We start from the raw sequence: 20877 nt of genomic DNA on the forward strand, positions 1-20877 counted from the left end.
ACTACTTCCTGTGCGAAGTACTGGAAGAGATTCTGTGTCGGGGTGGAGGGTGGGAGGTATGAGGGGGTGTATGTGGAGAAGGGCACCAGTTCTTAATCAGATGTGAGCACAGCTTATGCCCAAGCTCTTTCTATAGAAGCCTGTCCAACTTTGCAGTCCTTCTTTTCTTTATTTTTTCATAGGCATAGAATGAAGTTGCTGTTATATTCCACTTTACATTGTGGTTGTAAAAATCAAATTAAGGATGAAGACAGTAGTACAATTTTTGTATCTATATAAAGTACGTTGTGTAATTAGACCCTCACGTGTTTTTGAAGAAGTTCTGTTATGGCATCTGATTGTTTTTGTTTTTGTTCTCTTTTATATCCATTTGATAGAAAGATCTTTATCTTTTTTTTTTAAACATGCAGTAGGATAAGCCAAGGGCCTTGTGCATGCATGATATCACCAAATGGCCTCATTTTAAAAAATTCTACAACCTAAGAGAGGTGGAGAGACAGCAGACAGGTTTCTTCTGGTGTTGTCCATTGTGCCACTTAGTGGTGCTGGGGCTTCAACATAGAGCCTCATGATCAGTAAGTTGTGCACCCTACCTACCTACCTACTGAGCTGTCTCCAAGCTTGAGCTCTTTGCTCTCTTAGGTGTGTATGTGTTCCAGCATTTTTATGTTTAACTGGGAGAGCTGAACCCAATAAACTCGTGCACCATTAAACTTGAGACTGTGCTGCTAACCAAAAATACTCTATTTTTTTTTTATATAAAGACAGAAAACCACATGTCTCTAAGTTAATTTTAGCCATTGACTGCCCTGATCTTTGATTTTTCTCACATTCTGTCTCTCCCTCCCCACCCCCCAACTTTGGTCACAGCCAGTGGGATGCGACCACAAACTGGGCTCAAAAGCTGTCTTGGATTCATGTGGTATTTGCAAAGGTGATAACTCAACATGCAAGATTTATAAAGGCCTATACCTCAACCAACACAAGAAGAATGGTAAGAGACACTGTTGTCCTGTGCTGTCCCTGGGGATCCCACCTTCAGCTGCTGAGCAAGCCTGAGTCCTTCAAAATGTGTCCAGGCTTTTCTTTTTACTAATCTACCTGACACACCATACACAGTGGTTCTTGTCACTTCTTCAAGAACAAGAGTTGTGTGCACTCAACCAAGTGCACCACTGCCCGGCCCCAAGAACAAGGTAGTAGAAGTGATTTTTTTAGTGTGAGGCATTTTGTTTGTGCATTGCATCACAAGCCATGTGTTAAGAAAAAAAAAAAAAAAAAAAACTAAAACTAAAAACGTTTCTAGTTGTAGTTTGAGAATGTAACCAGGCTGTTCTGTTATTTCTCCCCCCACCATACACACATATACCCTTCAGTGATCTAGATAACTTACTATGAAACTTAGGTGATCCAAACTACTCTTTGAATGACTATTTGAAGCAATTACAGAAAACACTGAGATGTTTTAAACATTGTTGTTGAGAACCCTTGGATTATCTAAGGTTCTTTTAGTTCCTTGGCCGTTGTTGTTCTGGAAAGGAGAAGTGTGTGACTCTTGCTTAGAAAGGCCACATATATTTCCTCTCTGTGGTATTGCTAACACTTGGAATATGAGATGATTGATAATTTTTGCTTCACAAAGTGGAAATGGATGTCACTGATTCAAGACCTCATTTTATAGAAATGGCTAGCATGTGTCTCCGGGCTTTGCTGGTCACCTTTCCTAATTGCACAGTGTGGAAGACAGAACTGCTGTCTTCTTTCCATTTAGGATACTATCCAGTTGTCATCATTCCAGCCGGGGCTCAAGGCATTGAAATCCAGGAACTACAAATTTCCACTAGTTACCTCGCTGTTCGCAACCTCAGTCAAAAGTATTACCTCATGGGGGACTGGAGCATCAGTTGGCCTGGAGAGTTCCCCTTCGCTGGAACCACGTTCCAATACCAGCGCACCTTCCACCGCCCTGAGCACCTGCATGCACCTGGCCCCACAAATGAAACGCTGGTCTTTGAAGTAAGTACCTTACTTTCATCCCTTCTCATTGCTGTTTCTAAAACATAATGATGAACCTCACTGGAGAGAACTGAAAAAACTTCCATTCCATCTAGCCCCGGTGTGTTTCCTAATCAGCTAAATTTCAGATTGCAAAGGCGAAAAGGAAGAAGGCAACATCTATGGGTCTCCAAAAGACTACGTAGGTGCCAACTATTAACCATTACGACATTGAGAATGTTGCTAGAATAAGGTGGTAGGTTTTTTTTTTTTTTTTCTTTAAGATTATCTCACTTTGACTTCCATTTGGATGGTCCCTTGTGAAGGTCAACTGACCTTGGAAGCAGCATGTATTATTTCTAGAACGTATCTAAAAATATTTTAGTCATAGTAAGCCACCTTGCTTTTGCATGTGTTTTAGTTCCCGTAGAGGTAAGACAAGGAAACAACCAATAATTAAATAATTGATAATAATGAAAAAAGTTCCCCCAAATATCTGCAGGTAGTTTTGCAAGACAATTATGCTTTGAAGTTTGCCTGTCCTAGTTTGCAAATTTATATATTTCCATTTGTAAATTAGGGATTGCTCCTTTCCTTCCAGAGGCCAGTGATTGGCTTCAGGTTTTGAATAAGTCACACTGACCACCATGTACTGAACACATACGAAGGTAGGCACTCTTGTAAGTCATTTTGAGCTTCCATATCTCACCCACAAAACTGGGATAGGCAACATATCTCATTGACTTGCCAGAAAAATAAGCAATGATGTGTGAAGAATGTTTAAAAGATTTTTCTAACTCTCTCAGCTAGGGAAGATGAACTGAATAGGAGCTTAGTTTCCTTCCACCTAGGAGAATGAGGTCTACTGTCCTTGGTCTTTCTAAAATCAAGGAAATATACGTTTAATTTTATTATTATTGTCAGCTTGATTCTTTTTTTGTCTCATTGTTGTCTTTATTTCCATTTTTCTATTTAATTTTTTATTTGTAAAAAGGAAACATTGACAAAACCATAGGATAAAAGAGGTACAACTCCAAACAGTTCCCACCACCAGATTTCCATATCCCATAGCTTTCCTATTCTTTATGACTTTGGGAGTATGGACCCAAGGCCATTGTGGGATGCAGAAGGTGGAAGGTCTGGCTTCTATAATTGCTTCTCCGCTGAACATGGGCGTTGACAGGTTGATCTATACTCCCAGCCTGGCTCTCTCTTTCCCTAGTGGGGTGGGGCTCTAGGGAAGCAGAACTCCAGGACACATTGATGGGGTTGTCTGTCCAGGGAAGTCTGGTTGGCATCCTGCTAGCATCTGGAACCTGGTGGCTGAAAAGAGAGTTAACATACAAAGCCAAACAAATTGTTAAACAGTCATGGACCTAAAGGGTGGAATAGTGCAGATGAAGAGTTGGGGGGGTCCTCTATTTTGTAGATAGCTAGTAGGCATATTTTAGTTATATTCCAAAGGGCCTGTGGCTATACTAGTTTGTTTTTTTTTTTTTTTTTTGCCTGAGCCTAAAATCTGATAATGCAGGTGTATCCTAATTATTGTCTGGGGAGATGATGTCATGGCTGGAAAAGGAACAGAAAGCTGGATCAGGGAAGAGAGTAGCTCCCTAATATGGGAAAGGGGTATAAATATTATTGTCTATAAACCCCATAAATTTGATTTGGTCTGTGGCCCATATTCAGCTTAGGAGCCTATGTGACCTCTGCATCCCTATAGTTCTGAACTCACATTCTGTGGTCATGAGTAGGAGCATTCCAAGCTGCACCAATATTGACCCATAGGTTGTCCAGCCTCCCTTCAGAGGATGGAACATTCTCTACTGTTGTTAATCCAAGTTATGGGCAAGGTCCTATGGGGGAGGGTCCCAAAGGGGTCTATTTTGTTGTTCCTGATAGAGATGACCAGTAACAATGGAGAGTGGGATTTATTTGAAGTCTAGGCCCATCATGTCGGTTTGGGAATCTCAGGACTCCCTCAGTAGGGCCCCAGATCAGCTTGATTCTGAAACACTGCTTGAGGAAAATGAGTAGAAGATAAGTAAAGGGGCTGGGCAGTGGCACAGCAGATTAAGCGCACAAAGTACAAAGCACAAAGACCCAAGTAAGGTTCCAGCCCCTGGCTAACCACCTGCAGCGGAAGGTCACTTCACATATAATAAAGCAGTTCTGCAGGCAGGTGTCTCTCTTACTTTCTCCCTCTCCCTCTCAATTTCTCTCTGTCCTATCCAATAAAATGGAAAAAATCATCACCAGGAGCAGTGGATTCATAGTGCTGGCACCAAGTCCCAGGGATAACCCTTGAGGAAAAAAAAAAAAAAAAAGATAAAAGATAGGTAAACATCTACACTTAGGATTCTGAGTCAGATATTGCACACATAGTATGGCTACTAGTACTTTGGGGAGTATTTGTTTTTCTTTTTTGGTATTTTTTTTTTTCAATGCCAGGACTTTTCTGCTCCAACCTGACATCTTCTGATAGAAATAGAAGTAGGCTAGGGAGATAGCATAGTGGTCATGCAGAAAGATGTTCATGGCTTAGGCACCAAAGGTTCCAGGCTTAATCTCCAGCACCACCAGAAGCCGAGTTCAGCAGTTAGCAGTGCTCTGGTAAAAAGGGGAGGGGGGGAGGGAAGACACCAAAGCCCCACCAGTGTGGAAGGTAGGAATCACATCAAACCTGGGTGGTATATATGACAGAGAAGGTCCACTATCCAGTTGAGCTGTCTTGCTAGTCCAGTAGTACATCCTTATAAAGACCAGTGTGTGGGGGCAGGGCATTGGGGTATTCATTTTGAGTCTTACATGAGATGCCACTGAACAGCCTCCCAGCCCAATTTACTCTTCCTTTTTGTTAAGGATAAAGGAAAAATAGGGAAGATAGAAAAGAAAGACACTACAGCACCATTCTACCTTCCATGGCATCCCTGTCCCTCACTCCCTTTGAATGATGGCCTGTGGTTCTTTCATGTGGTGCCATGACCCAAACCCAGGGTGTCACACATGCTAAGGTGAATACTCCCATGGGTTAGCCATCCCCCAGCCCACTTCTAGATCTTGGCATTCCATCATCTTATGAACTCAGGATACCAGATCACATCACCTCAGGCTATACTGATGGAGGTTTCTAACAATCTAACGACCCTTATTCTCATAAGTATTTATCCAGCCCTTGCAGCTTTTTTGTTTCTTCCAGACCATGAAAGTGAGAACTCCACACTAAATTGGATTAAAGTGGTTTGGAGCTCAACATTAAAAAAAAGCCCCTAAAATTACCTTCTAATTTAATCTAAGATGTAAAGATTGAAATTCCTGATTAAGGCTTTCTGGATTTTTTTAAAGCTTCTTTCTTTTAGATGTATATAGTTTATTTCTCTTTTATTTTCTTTTACTTTATTGTAATCTTTTTTTTTTTTTTTTTTTTTTTTTACCAGAGCATTGCTCAGCTCAGGCTTATGGTTGTGCTGAGGGTTGAACTTAGGAATTCAGAGCCTTAGGCATGAGAATCTTTTACATAACCACTATGATATCTCCTCAGCCCTTTATTTCTTTTTTATTAAGCAACTGAACAGCAAATATTGTTGAAGACAGCTGTATTTAGCTTTTAAGTTAATCTCTTTTAGAGCAACATGAATTAATTAGATTTTTCTTAAATCTTTTTATTTATTATTGGTTAGAGACACAGAGAAATTGAGGGGGGAGTTAGAAGAAAAAAGAGAGAGGCACCTGCAACACTGCTTCACCACTCGTGAAGCTTTCCCCCTATAGACAGGGACCAGGGGCTTGAACCCAGGTTGTTGTGTACTGTATGTGTGCTCAACCAAGTGCACCACCACCCGGTCCCCTGAATTCTTTAATTTACTATGAGGGCTTTGATCCATTTCTAACTAAATGTACACACAAGTTCTGTACCTGAAGAAGAGTGTCACTCCAACAATGAAAATGGGTGCCTCTCATCGCTTCTGCCATGAGCAATCAAGACAAAGTGCTATCCTAACTGATGAGAAATGGGTTCTTCACCAATTCATGATAAGTAGCCCCTGTTATTGTTTCTTGCTTCATTGTCATTCATAAACACAAAACTGTTCCAGTAGGTTCTCACAGGTCTGTTTGTAATTTAAGGATTGCCGGTAAACCTACGATATCTGCAAAAAAAAAAAAAAAAAAAAAAACAGCCCACAACAAAGAATTGACATGGAATGTGGGACAATCCAAAACAGAATGACAAAGTTTCTTTTTTCTTTCATCTTTAGAACCCTAAATAATCCTCCTGGCACTGTATGCTGCTCAAATCCACAAGCTAATTGGCACATTGTCACTAGACATTGAACCAGTGTCACGCTCAGCATCTTTATTGGTGGTTTGTTTACTCTAAGCATGCTTCCACATCTCGTTCATTTGTATTATTAAGCACTGACAAAACTGAAATCTTTGCATTAGCCGCCAAGTTTGATTTTCTTCCTAGTGTTGAAGAACTACTTCTAAGAAATTGAAGCATTGCCTCAGTTGACCTCTGGTATTGGTCAGGCTATCTTTTCTCCTTGTAAATACAGACATTTTCTGGGTAGGTGTATATGCAGGAAAGGAGTAAGAAAATGCAAGGGAAATATTGGCTAGATTTAAATAAAATTATAAAAATACATCAAGCCTTTCTAGGTTTAATTGGGTGTATATAATGTATTTTAAAAATAATTATTTACTCTCATACAAGTAGAATATGAACTAAAAATCAGTTATACCACACTGGAGTTTTATAAAATCTTTTCTGAAAAATTGTTTATTTTAGCTGTTACCCTACAACAGTCTTAATTGATGCACTCATTCTACATATATAGATTCAATGAGAGTTTTAAGTAATGTCCCAGGAATGTGATCTGTCTAAAAACAATCTAAAAGGAAACTTGTATGATTAATCAGGCATGCCTTGCTTGTATGTTTTTTTTTTTGTTTGTTTTGTTTCGTTTTGCCCTGCTTGTGTTTTTAAAGGAGTTATGGTTTCATTCTAAACTTGCAAGTATGTTCAGAGTTAGAAAAATAGCTTGTCCAGTAATTTAGTATTATGTCTATTTTATTCTTTAGACAAATTTAAGTTAATGACTTTAATATTTAAATTATACTTTATTGCTCTCAAGAGAACACCATCCACTTTCTGCCCAGTTTTTTTCCTTTTTTTTATCATGTTCATACTTCTTCAAAATTGATAGAAAGCAGTTGCTTTAAATGTTTGAAATCATCATCATAAGTAATAAATTACACATTATAAAACTAGACTGTCACCATACAAGTGATCCACGACTATAAAGTTCCTATGCCTTTTCAGACAGCTATGAATTGAACCAAAATGAATATATTTGGAGCCAAAGCTCTCCTCACTCCAATATAAAAATGTTGACTGTTTATAATCCTGGGAGATGTTGAAATCAAAGTGTGGGAACCCACCAAAGTGGAAAATGCTGTTCCATCCAGAAGATATGCCTGTCTGTGAAAGCAATTGCTCTCTTTTGGGCTTAAAACTTATTGTGTATTCACTAAGTTCTTTTTTTAAGAAAGAAATACATTCTATTTACTTATGTTTTAATGACAGAGATACAGAGAGACCAATGCACTCTGCTGCTCTGGTTTATGACAGTGCCCAAGATTGAATCTGGGACTTCAGAGCCTCAGGCATGAAATCTTTTGCATACCATTATGCTGTCTCCCAACCCTTCACTAAATTCTCACTGTAGCTTAAAATTCAGTGAAAGGTTGTGTCTCTCTACCCCCCCCCCCAAATAATCCTCTTTTTAAAAACAAAACAAACAAACAAAAAACAGGTCCTCCCAATCTTTTAGCTAATTTCTACCATCAACCACCTAGGTATAAATAGTAAATTGATTTAGGTAACTACCTTCAAGAAAATTTTCCTCTGTAACTTTTTTCATTATCTGATAATTTTTCAAATTAAATGTTCATTCGATATGCATTCACTGACCATCCCCAAGCTAGGCATTATAGATATGCAAATGATTCAAACATAAACTATGTGGCCATCACAGCCCCAGGCTTTTAAAGCATGTATAGAGTGAGTTGAGGTACATAAATCCCAAACTTTTTGGAAATAGCTTCTGTATAAATAGTCATTAAATATGAGTTGCTCTGCTACTAATATGTCACTCTGCATGAGCCATTTAGCTGTTTGGGTCCAAATTTTCTCATTTGGGAAATGATTTTTCTTGGGCTAAACTATCATCTTCCACTAGATCCTTTAACATTGTCCTGAAGCACTGTTATATTGCCAGATACCTGCATTAATAAAACAATAAAAGCCTTACCCATCTTTTTAGCTTCTACAACTGTCAGTATCTGGAAGACCATAGGTAAACAAAATTTTTTTTGAATGAATAATATCAAGTGATAAGACTCATTCTTTCATCCACTTATTTGAAGAAGAAGAATCACAGGGGCATATAGATGCGCAAAAAGCCTTTTGTGCTTGAGGCTCCAAGGTCCCAGGTTCAGTCCCCACAGCACAATAAACCAGAGCTGAGCTTTCTGTATCTTTCTCTCTGTCATTAAAATAAAACAAATAAAGTACATTTAAATCTCAAAGAAGGAAAAGGAAAATCATCTTTACAAATTGAAAAGTCATACATGGATGTGAATTATACCTCTGAAATATTATAATTTTGTAAAACTCTGTTGAATCACTAATGAAAAAGGAAGGAAATAGGGAAAAGACTAACCATACTGAAAACAATTTTTAAAAAAAATAAATAAATGAGAGTTGTTCTAAGCCAAGTCAGAAGTGATGGACTTCTAAGGTCAGCTTCTCCTTACTCCACTCCTACCCTTTTGCTTTATGCTGTAGTTGTCTGAAGTTCTCTAAAGAAACCTAGCCTTTTTATTTTTTTTCTAGCCTTTTGCAGTGCACAGCTGAAAAGCCAGTGGATTTCCTCTTCTCTCAGGACTAATCTTAGAACTGTGCAGCTCAAAGTTAAGAGCGGTGAGCAGCATTTAGATCATTGAAGTTGTATCTCCTATATTGCATTTGAGGAATTGGTGTACTTCCTAAAAAGCTGGTGAAAACTTTATACCAAAGTAGTTGCAGTTAGATCATAGTCAGCACACCTCAGTCTGAGAGAAGAACAGCTCCTGCCAGGGTGGAGGGTTTACAGATCTGTCCACTGGTTTCTGGGTGTCTCTTAATGTAAGGCAGGGTATTGCAGCCCTGGGAATAATTGACTGCTGTCAGTGAACCCCTCTAAATGAGTACATGACCCAACACCAAATAAAAGTATCTTCTGCTTCTGGTTATTTTTATATGTCAAAGCTTTATAGAATGTCTTCATGTGGAAACTTGGTTTAAGCTAAATGGAAACCAGATCTTTGCTTTTATCACTGAGTCATGTACCCTTCTAATTTTAAAGTGTTCTCCCTTACAAGCATTCTCCTTGGAACTTTGACTCTGCTTGATTCAACATTTGCAACAGGTGGCTGTCAATTTCATCAGCACTGGCCCCATTGATTTCCTCAGTGGCCAAGAGAAATCCTTAAGGGTAATCAGTGATTTATATGATTGTCTGAGCTCTTACTTTTTTTAGCCATTTGTTAAGCTCATCAATCAGATTTTGATTTTGAATTGCATACATACAAATAAATTAAATGACTTGGAGAAAAGGAGTTAATGTTCCTGACCCAGTATGTTTCTGCACTTCCCAGGGAAAAGTTACTCATATCTCCCCCCATCCCCCACCCCCCACCCACACACAAGCTCAAAAAGCAATCACTATTGTTTGGCAATTATGCACATTCTGAGATCACTATAGATAGTTATATAAAACTAAATAATTTCCACATATTTCTTTTGTTCAAGTTATTTCACACAATATACATCTGGCATAAAGATTGAGAAATTTCTCTCTGAACTAGTGCACTGATGAATCATCTGAAAGATTTAAAAGTCAGATTGTATTTCAATAGTTTTTAGTATAGTATTTGTAGACCACTACACCAAGTTTATTTTTTTAGGATTGGGGAACATAAGAAAAAGTAAATCTTCCATTTTATAAATAAATAAGAAAGAAAAACTGAATCTGTCACTTCTGCACATTACAGAACTAACTGAAGTCTCTGTGTTGCATAATGAATTAAATAATGAAGTCATGGAGGTGTGAGAAATAAATATCAGAGTTGAAATTCTTACAGAGACATTTGCTAAAAAAATAATCATTTTCATCTGAAGTAGACATTGTATGCTGGGATTTTTGAGTATGGGTAAAAACTTAATTTTTTTCCACTTTGAGACTGAGATATGATCAGGTGGTTATGGGAGATAGCATAGTGGTTATACAGAATGATCTTTGTTCCTGAGACACCAAAGGTCCCAGGTTCAATCCCCAGCACCACTAGAAGCCAGAGTTCAGCAGTGCTCTCATAAAACGAACAAGCACCAAAGAAAAACAAACAAAAACTAATAATTACTGACTTTGCCCCTTGGCTAATCACATTATCATTTAAAAAATTATTATCTTTATTTATTAGAATTAGCCAGAAATCGAAAGGGAAGGGGGTGATAGGGAGAGACAGAGAGACACCTGCAACATTGCTTCACCACTCACAAAGCTTTCCTCCTGCAAGTGGGGACCAGGGGCTCAAACCCAGGTCCTTGCATATTGTCACATGTGAACTCAGCCAGGTACTCCACCAGCCAGTCCCAACATTGTAACTTTTAAAATCTTTATTCATTTATTGGATAGGGACAGCCAGAAATCGAGAGGGAAGGGAGTGCTAGAGAGGGAGAGAGACAGACAGACAGACAGACAGACAGACAGACAGATACCTGTAACACCTGCAATACTGCTTCACCACTCCCAAAACTTTCCCCCTGCATGGGGAGACTGGGGGCTCGAATCCAGGTCCTTGCGCATTACAACATGTGCGGTCAACTTGATGTGCCACCACCCAGCCCCTGGTTAAACACTTTGCAAAAAAAAAAAAAACCTGGTGGATATGTTATTTTAAGAGACCTTGTCATTAGAAATTGAAGTACAAAAAAATCCATATATATAATACATATATATATGTATGTATATATATACATACTTGTATGTATATATATGTTCATTATTAACTAAGGTGCCACTTAGTGAGATTACATTCTTTAGCAATGATTAAAGATGAGTTTTTTTCCTAGCTTCCGCCCCCTTCCTCACTAGCTCTCTGTCTCTATCTCCCCTCACCCCTCACCTCACGTACAATGCAGGAGTCATATTCTCTATTAAGCTGTCATGCAGTTAGAGTATTCTGGAGGAAATTCATCATGAGTGTTTCATTAGGAAGTAACTTCATCTCTGTCTGATACACCGTGGTTCAGGATGACATGATAACACAAGCTGCTATCCGGTGATTGAAATGTGACCCCCTGTGTTTTTATGGCATTCCTTCTTTTAGACGTCTGAAAAATAAAAGCTCTCCTTTATGTTTTTTTTTTTTTTTCCATTCTCTTATGTGGCAAAAAGGGGAGTTTAACTCTTTGAAAGCCCATTCCCCTTTAATAGTACACCAAGGGAGAACCCTGAAGTCCAGCAGCCTTTGTAATGACAGTAAGTGAGAAATAGGTTAACCACAAGTCAGTTTCAAGGCAGAAGAAAAGAAAGACATCTAAAGAAAATTACTATAATAAACAACTTCCTCCACTCCTTGGCAAAAGGAGATGATGAAGCGGCGGGGGACCAGGTGGGATGGACACATTGATCACAGAGATGACAGGGTGTGAGGCACCCCTGACAAAGTGTAACTTTCTCATCCAACTCTTTCCCTGTGACCCTTCCTCCTGAAGCCTCCTCAGGGGAACTGGGCTGAGATGAGTGAAGATGTGCTCGGTCAGTGTAAGGGGAGGGCGTTGCGCCAAATAGCAGGAGCTGAGTGAAGACACAAAAACACAGAAAAGGCCAGAGAGAAGTGAATGGAGAATTAATTCAGAGCAGATGATAAAAGCCTCTGCCTACAGAGGACCAGCTCAGGGGCCTTTTGCGATGCCACATCATTTGTCTGGAGATGGGTCTCCAGTTGATTCATGGCAAGTTGCTCTGTGACTGGTTGGTGAGATATCCCTCTTTCTCTTTCTCTCCCTCCCCCTTCCCTCTCTCCCTGTCCCCCCTCCCTCCTGTGTTCCAAGGAACGTTAATGAGTTGGATTAGAGGCACAGTCAAAGTTCAGTGTGTCAACCCACACCTTTGAAGCTGTCTCACAGATGTGTTTCCAAGTTCTGCACCAGGCCTTTGTGTTGCTGTCTCTCTTCTAATCCAACTCATTCACACCTAACAGCCATGATACCTGGTTATGTTCTGTCAGAAGGGAAGGCAGAGGAGACAACTGGATGTTTAGCATCACTGGGGTTTCCCCAGATCACAGAAACTTACAAAAAAAAAAAGGGGCGGGCATGTGGTGGTGAACCTGGTTGAGTGCACATGTTACAGTGCACAAGGACCCAGGTTCGAGCCCCCAGTCCCCACCTGCAATGGGGAATGCTTTGCAAGTGGTGAAGAAGTGTTGCAGGTGTCTCTCTGTCTCTCCCTATCACCCTGTCTCTATCCAGCAAATAAAATAAAGATAATGAAAAATTTTTTTTAAAAAGCCAAAAATCTCTCTGTCCTCAACTTAGTTGATATTTTTGGTTTAATTCACAACTTATCAGGAAAGTTTATTGTACTCACTTATGCAAACAGTGGTTCTATGAGTCTTGAAAAATTAAAAAAAAAATAAAAAGGAAATGGAGCAAGATTGAAAGTCAGGTGATCCTACATCAGATATTAATATGGTCAAGAAGAAGAACTTTCAGGTGGGAATCCAGTTGCACAATGTAAAACATTTTTACTATTGAATACCAATGACAATTTTTGCAGCTAGTCATACTATTCATATGCATTTTAGATTTTTTAAAAGTTGTATTTATTGATGTGTGTGTGTGTGTGTGTGTGTGTGTGTGTGTGTGTGTGTGTGTGTGTGTGAAGGGGAGAGGGATAGAGAGAAATACTACTGAACCCCTGCATATGCAATGCAAGGGTTTGAACCTGACTGGAAGCTCATATTTGCAAGTCCTATGCTCAACCACTGATTGACATTCCCAAGTTTGTTTGTTTGTTTTTCAGTTATTTACCATCAGAGTATAACTGGTGCTTCATGCCTGTATGATTCCAACACTCCCACTGGACTCTTCTTTTTTAAGAGAAGGAGGGAGAAAGGTAGAAAGGGAGACACTGAACACCCCTCCCTCCTATACACACACACTGCTCATGAATGTGGTGAATGGGGGATTGAACTTAATTCCTTGCATATAGTAAAGTGTGCACTCTGCCATGTGAGGCACGTCTAGGCCTCACTGGGTTTTATATTTTTAAATTAGAATCCTAGATATAAGATTAAGGAGCTTAAGGCACTGTGTTGTATCAGGTTTTGGATTCAGAGAATATCGCAGAGGTGTTGTGTGGCCCTGTGTGTCCCCTTTATTTTCAGTAGAATCAGAATAGAAACAGCACTGCACTCCTCATCTTGCCATCAGTTTGAATTGAGATTGTGCAATTTCAATGCTTTGCCTACCCTGCAGTAAGCACCCAAAGTATTGCTGTTAATATTTTAGGAACAATCAAAAACATTTTAGAGGGCAAGAAACAAGATTCCTCACATGCATTAAATCAAAAGCCAGGTTTAGAACCCCATCTATAACCCCTTGATTTTAATAGGAGGGAATTAAGAAAGCTTGGAAAGGAAAGGGGTGGGAGGGAAAGGCCCTAAATAATGAAACAGATACACAGTCAGTTAAAGGCATTTACTGGGTTAGAATTAAGGATCAAAAGTATAAGCAAGAGTAAGCAAGTTCTTTACCCAAGAGAACTCAATGTACACTGAATAGAAACCAATCTCCCCTCCAGAAGACAGTTGGTAGAGTCCAGCCCAGTCTGTGGTTTCCCAACTTAAGAAGCTGTAAATTTTATAACTGCACCCTGTGGTCAGAGCTGCTGAGTGTTGTGTCTGAAGTCAGGTGGTTCATGTGTTAAAGGTAGACATTAAACAGTTCTGCTAAGGACCAGCAAGCACTTGGGGAGGTTGCTTGCCAGCTGTAAATTAGAGAGCCAGTGCCAGTTGGCTGGAAAGTTGTCTGGACCCAGTCCAGTTAAGTAGACTGGATCGCTGGCGGTCTTTTTAACTCTTGTGCATTTTATAGCTTGACTATATGGTCTGACATGCTGTGTGCAGCCATTCAGAAATGGTGGTGGTGGCCTGTACCTGGGGATTTGACATTTCTGGGACCTGGGAGTTTTTGGCTAGGGCTGGGGTAGGGGGACTAGGAAGGGTGGGGAGGGTGGAGCTATTAACTGCTCTAAACAAGGTCACTGAGAGTGTTTTAGAGTCAAGTAGTGGGGCTGGTGATTTCTCAAGCTGTGTTTTATCCCAGTCATTTGCTTAGCATGCAGCATGCCAAGGTGGTGTTGCTTCCCAGCTGGGAAGGACAGACAGTGCAGAGGACACTTGATTGATGAGTCAGAATGACAGTCAAGGTCACAGTGAGAGGCACTTAATGTAAACAGTACTGCCAAATTGGGTGGGAGGGGGCTATCATTTAATCAACTCCCTGACCACACAAAACAAAGAAACTTTGAATTTTCATTATACACTGAACCACATAAATTATATAGCCATTTGCTAATGAAGGACTATTTAAAAAAAAAATTCAATAAAACCAGAAAAGTAGCTCATTTGGGTAGTGTTGCTTTGCTATATACATGATGCTGGTTCAAACCAATCTCCTACTGCATTGTAGAAAACAACAATGCTATGGTCTCTATCTATCTATCTATCTATCTATCTATCTATCTATCTATCTATCTCTCTTTCTCTCTCTCTCCTCTCATTCTATTAAAAAAAAGTCAGCTCAGAGCCAACCAATGAGGGGGGGGGGGAAGTCCAGTTCTCTCCTTCTCTTCTTTCTCTGTCCGTGTCTCCCCCGCTTTCCTCTCTCCCGCCCTTTCTCTGTCTTAGAACAGGGGTGAAAGAAGGGCCCACAGAGAATTAGAGATTTTATCATCCAGGCAGACAGCCTGTTTCCAAAGAACTTTTTGCAAACATCTAACATTAAGAGATAAGACTATTACTATGTGTTCTGTTCTTACTCACTTTTCTCTTCAATACAAGATAAAGAAAAGGGCAAAGAATAGCATAAATATCATTGAGAAGCAAATAATGTCACAATTGACAAATACTCATCTTTTATGTATTTGGTCTGAGTATCTATTTGTTTAAATAATTACTGCTTAAAAGGCCTTTGTGGGCTAATGTTAAAATAGATTTTTAAGGCTGTTTTCTGCTAGTTTATACAAATATTGTCTTTTTGCCTGCGTGCTTACATGTACAAACCTGCATGTGCATTTACAGTGGTATAGATGTACTATCAAGCGTTAAGTCATTTGATTTTTCAAGTTGATTCTTACTCATTTATATTAGTTTAATGTGATAATATGTTCAACAAATAAAAACAGCATGTCCTTGGTAGGCAAGATAGCTCATTTGGATCATGCACTTGCTTTGTCATGGGCATGACCTGGTTCGAGCCCAGCCTCCACTGCACTGAAGGAAGCTTTGATGCTATAGTGTCTTTCCCTCTGTCTCTATCTCTGTCTCTTTTGGGAAATAACTATTGTTATTGGATACAGGATATTAGTAATACAATAATACCACCTACTGTGTATTTTATGAGTTAGCAATTCAAAGTTGCATAATCGCATGAGCAGTCATAGTAAATTGGGCTATTTCTCTTCTTGCTTGGGCTGGATAGGTAAACCTCAGTTTGGTTTAACAATACAAAATGGATTAGGTGCTCTCAGGCTATTAAATATTGTTAAGTGCTGTTTTAGTTCAAGAATTTTACATGCTTTGTTCTGTGAGGGGGAAAGCCCATGATAGAAGTTAATTCCCCTTGGGAAGCAGGGGAGGGGGTGCTAGAAATCTTCAAAGGAAAGTTAATCTCCTGTGTTGTTTTGTGGCTTCTTTGCTGAGATCATGCATCATAATGCTTTAGTAATTAAGTGACAGTTCCAAAACCTCTTTAGGTTGTCATATCATAGCAGCATTTAATTTCCCTTTTTAGGTTCTTAGAATTATTTCATCTCAGTACAGTTTGGATTCCTCTCTCTCTCTCTCTCTCTCTCTTTTTTTTTTTATCAGAGCACTACTCAGCTCTGGTTTATGGTGGCACATGGGATTGAACCTGAGACTTTGAATAACAATTTTTTGCATAATAATTACACTATCTACCCCTGCCTGAGTTGGCTCTTTCTTATCCCTCAAGTGCCTGGACCCATAGAAATCAGAGGAGATGATGGGAGATTAGACCAGGGAAGCAACAAATAGCAATAGACAGAGGTCAGCTATACTGAAATTCAAAATAACACATACGCTGAGAAATTATTCCAAGAGATATAGGATGCTTCCACTTTTTTGTCCTAAGTAACTGGAAGGATTGGGTTGCCATTTTACAAGAACAGGAAGAATAACCTCTTGGGAGGGAAGCATCAGAATCAGAACTCAGCATGGGCCACTGAGTAAGCTCCTAAACTTTTAATCAAATAGAGATGTCCAGTAGGCACTTAAATATATGGTAATTCAGAGGTGGATGTCACCCACACAACTGTGCTGTCCAAGGTGGGAGCAACTATCTGCACAGGATTATATTTAGATTTAAATATATAATAGGTTTAGTCTGAAGCCACCCTGGTATACTCGTTCTCAATAGCCAGGTGTGAATATGGAGCAGTTAGTCCATTATCTTCATTGCAGGAAGGTCTGTTGAAAGTGCTGATATAGAGCCCTGGGTTTGGGAGTGATCAGCTTACACTCCTAAAACCAAAGAACTAAATGAGACCACCCAAAGTCATGAGTATTGAACCCAGAAAAGAGATCAGAGGTCACTTTGGTACTGAATATTTAGGAGCTAGGGAGGAATCAAAAAAGAGACTCAGGATGAAGGTCAGTGAAGCAGGGATAAGAGGGTGAATGGGCTTTAGGTAATGAAAACAAAGAGAATGTGATCAGGGACCAGGTGGTGGCACAACCTTATAGAGTGTATACATTCCCTCTTGCTTTCTTTCTCTCATCTCTAATGAATAAATAAGAAATTAGACACCAGAAAAAGTTTGGGGTTGGGGTCAAACAGGCCAAGTTTAAGACCCTAGTCCCTACCTGCAGGAGGGAAGTTTCATGAGCAGTGAAATAGTGCTGCAAGTCTCTCTCTCTCTCTCTCTGTCTATATCAAAACAATTTTAAAAAATGTAATAAAAATAAAAGGGGCATGATCAGCTTATTCAGTGCTTGTTGATTAAGTTGGGACTGTTAATGAATACAGTAAGGTATTATTGAAAGAGCAGTTTTAGTGACATGGTGGGAAATGCATCTACTTGGGAAGGGTCACATGGAAATAGGGAGGAAGTGGCCAGGAGGACACAATGAACACATCAAATAAAGGCAACTCTTTTTCATTTAAATTTTTATTATCTACTTTTATTATTGGAGAGAGACTGTCAGGGAGAGATAGAGAAGGTGAGAGACACCTGCAACACTGTTTCACTGCTTGCAAAGCTTCCCCCCCCCCACGGGTGGGGACTGGGGGGCTTGAACCTGGGTCCTTTGCACTGTAACATGTGCTCTTGACGAGGTGCTCTACCACCCTGCCCCATAAAGGCAACTCTTAGAGGAACTTTTATAATAAGTGAAATGGATACAGAATAGAGGAATTTGTAGAGAAGGTCTTTTTTCTTAAGAGAGAGAGTGTGTGTGTATGTGTGTGAGAGAGATTTAATAATGATTGACAAGATTAAGGGATAAGAGCAGTACAATTCCATATAATTCCTACCATCAGAGTTCTTTATCCCATCCCCTTCATTGGAAGGTTCCCTATTCTTTATCCTTCTAGGAATATGGACCAATAAGATGAGCGATTTAACTGCATATTTGAATGCTGACAGGAGTGGCGGTGTAATAGGGAAACTTCTATGAGATGGAGAGAAAAGGGGCCACTATATCAGTGATAGTGTTAAATTCACTTAATGGGGCTTGGAATCTAGAGCTCAGTGGAGAGGCTGAATTTAGGAGCCAGGAAGAGGCCTCCTGGGTGTAGCAGGAGAGGAGGAGCCTATAGGAGAAGTAAGGGGGCAGGGAGGTATTGTGTAAGTTCTTTTAATAATGCTGATAGTTTTTTTACAGTGTTTTACTCTGGGCATGGGGAGGGGATTTGACATCCTGGTTGATTGTGTTTAATAGTGATAACACTTTTATCTTCACAGTCTTCTTTATTTCTCTAAGTACATTCTGCTATTCACAGTGGTATTTAAACTGGGTTTACAGTGAGACCATGTGCCTTGTATGGCTCACAAGCTCTAAAAGTGAAACTAGAAGGTAGTCTTGAGGCCTGCTGAAAATCTGTTCAATCCCTTTTAAGTCACCAGAGCATAAGTCCTCGAAAACTTCAAAGTAAGAACTGTTACTTTTTAGAGTTTTCTTTGCATTCCCTTTATGGGAAACCCTTTCCTCTTCAGCCAGAGAACTTGGTACCTACTTTGAAGAGGGGAAAACGGTGGTCCTAGGAAGATTTCTTTCCTATCACACGTACAGTTGAATTAGCCTCCACCATATGTTTATGGGGTGGAACTCTCCACACTTCATCAGTCTACATTGTGAGTCTCAGTTCTCTTATAATTTTGAGTATTTCATGTATTGGGTTGTTAGAAAAGTTATAACTCATTTTGCATGGGAAGAATATGTTATGACTTTTCCGACTACTTAATACAGTTTAGTCACACTCAGACATGTGATGCCCTGCATTATTTTCTTAAAGTCCTTTGCCTTTCTATTCCACAAAGAAAACACCAACCAAAAGTATTATGTCTGTGATACTACTTTAATTGAAAATTAAATTGGGTGAAAGATTAACATAGCAACGATCTTCTAAATATAAAAACTTTCAACATTCTAGTTTGCTTATGAATACAGCTCCAAAGTCTCTGGCTTTTGTTTAACCAAAAACACTTACATGGAACTGAAATGGGAAAAGCAGCATGCTGTTCATGCTGTTCACCATGTATGAAATGTGGTAACTAGCACAATTAAACATTATCCCAAGAACTTGTATGATTTAGCTGTGAAAATAAGAAAAGCAGCAGCCAGGGAAGAAGCTCAGTAGCAGTAGACAACAACTTGCTTGTGTGAGGACATCATGTTCAATTCCTGCCATCACATATATTGGAGTGATGCTCTCTCTCCTCACAGAAATAAATAAATTAAAAAATATTTAAAAGGGGGGCCAGCAAAGTAGCTCACTTGGATAGTGTGCTCCTTTGCTATGTATATGACCCACGTTCAAGTCCAGCCTCCACTGCACTGAAGGAAGCTTTGGTGTTGTGAATGCTCTCACTATCTCTCTGCCTGCTCTGTCAGAGAGAGAGAGAGAGGGAAAGATTGAAGAGAAGAAAAGAAAAGAGATAGTAGAAAAGCAAGGATATAAAAGGCACTAAGAACCTATCCAGGACCTTGATTTTTAAAATTTATTTATTAGTTATTTAATATTGATTTCCAAATTTTAAGATAATAGGGGTAAAATTCCATATAGTTCCCACCAACAGAGTCTGTCACCCCATCCCTTCCATTGGATCCTATAGTAGTTCTCCCAAGGTCACCAATAATGGCTGATTCTATATGCATATATATGTATTTTTCAATGGTCCTGTCTTTATTTCCTTTTCTAGTCACCCCCATACCCATTACTATTTTCCAGTTGTCTTTCCCCACCCCCACCCCCCCAGATAAGAGAAACAGTGCCTGGCTTCCTCTGGTAATTTCCAGATTCAGTTCCCTTTCACTGATGGTATAAAAAACAAGATTCATAGTGACAAACACTTCAGGTCCTGGTGGAATTAGGATTCAAAGCCTTCTGGTTTACTTTCCCTATCACTTAGCCCTCTGGGAATATGGACCAAAATTCTTTTTAGAGTGCAAAGAGTAGGAATTCTGGCTTCTGTCATTGCTTTTCCACTGGACATTGGTGTTGAAGGTTGATCCATACTCCCAGCATGTTTCTGTTTTTCTCTAGTCAGGTAGGGCTCTGGAGAAGTGAGGTTCCAGGAAGCACTGGTAAAGTTGTCTGCCCAGGGAAGTCAGGATAGAATCGTGACAGCATTTGCAACTTGGTGGCTGAAGGCAGTAAGATGAGTAAGATGAGCAGGACAAAATGTTAAGTGAACAGGAACCATAACAGATGAAAATAAGGACATTAGGGTGGAAGGGAGACTATGAAGTCTATTTTAGGTATGTTCCTAGGACCCTGTATTTTAGGAATCTTTTCTTAAGCTTGATAACTAACATGGGGTGGACTAGAATTATTGTCTGGAAAGATGGTGTCTGAGTTCAGACTAGAACTAGGAAACAGGATTAGGGCAGTGAGTTGCTAGCAAACTTGAAGAAAATATATAAGTGCAATTAACTTTATTACATTGATCTAACCCTGCACCCATTATCTATTCTTATTTAGCATCAGAGCCTGTATAGCCTCACAGTCCACAGTCACAGCTGGGAACATTTAGGCTGTACTCACTTCAGAACCACCTTTTCAGTGGCACAGTAGGATGTCCCAGCCTCCCTTTGGAAAATAGGGTATTCCCTACCATTGCTAGGTCATAGTAAGACTACTGACCTTGGTTTTGACAAAGTTTTTAGTGTGACTAATGAAAATTTCGACATTTCTCCAGGTTAGTGGTATTGCCTGTTCTGTTTCTCTGTTGGATGGGGAAGAGGGAGAACAAAGGCTCATCTAAAGTTTATTAACATTTTGGTTGTTTCTGGGAGACACCAAGATTT

At 39.6% G+C, this 20877-nt stretch overlaps 1 protein-coding gene across 5 annotated transcripts in view; it reads left to right on the forward strand.

Annotated features, from left to right (window-relative positions):
* The window catches only part of ADAMTS18 (ADAM metallopeptidase with thrombospondin type 1 motif 18), a 213898-nt gene that overhangs the window by 140474 nt on the left and 52547 nt on the right, over positions 1–20877 (forward strand). For all 5 annotated transcript variants that reach the window (XR_009548253.1, XM_060185133.1, XM_007516646.2 and 2 more), the window contains exons 15-16: positions 871–994; positions 1772–2016. Coding sequence is in view for 4 of the 5 variants with exons in the window: in XM_060185133.1 (XP_060041116.1) it covers positions 871–994; positions 1772–2016 (369 nt within the window). In the remaining variant the exon portion in view is untranslated. The remainder of the gene's footprint in view (positions 1–870; positions 995–1771; positions 2017–20877) is intronic.

Source organism: Erinaceus europaeus, chromosome 2, assembly GCF_950295315.1.
Source record: "Erinaceus europaeus chromosome 2, mEriEur2.1, whole genome shotgun sequence".
Lineage (NCBI taxonomy): Eukaryota > Metazoa > Chordata > Mammalia > Eulipotyphla > Erinaceidae > Erinaceus > Erinaceus europaeus.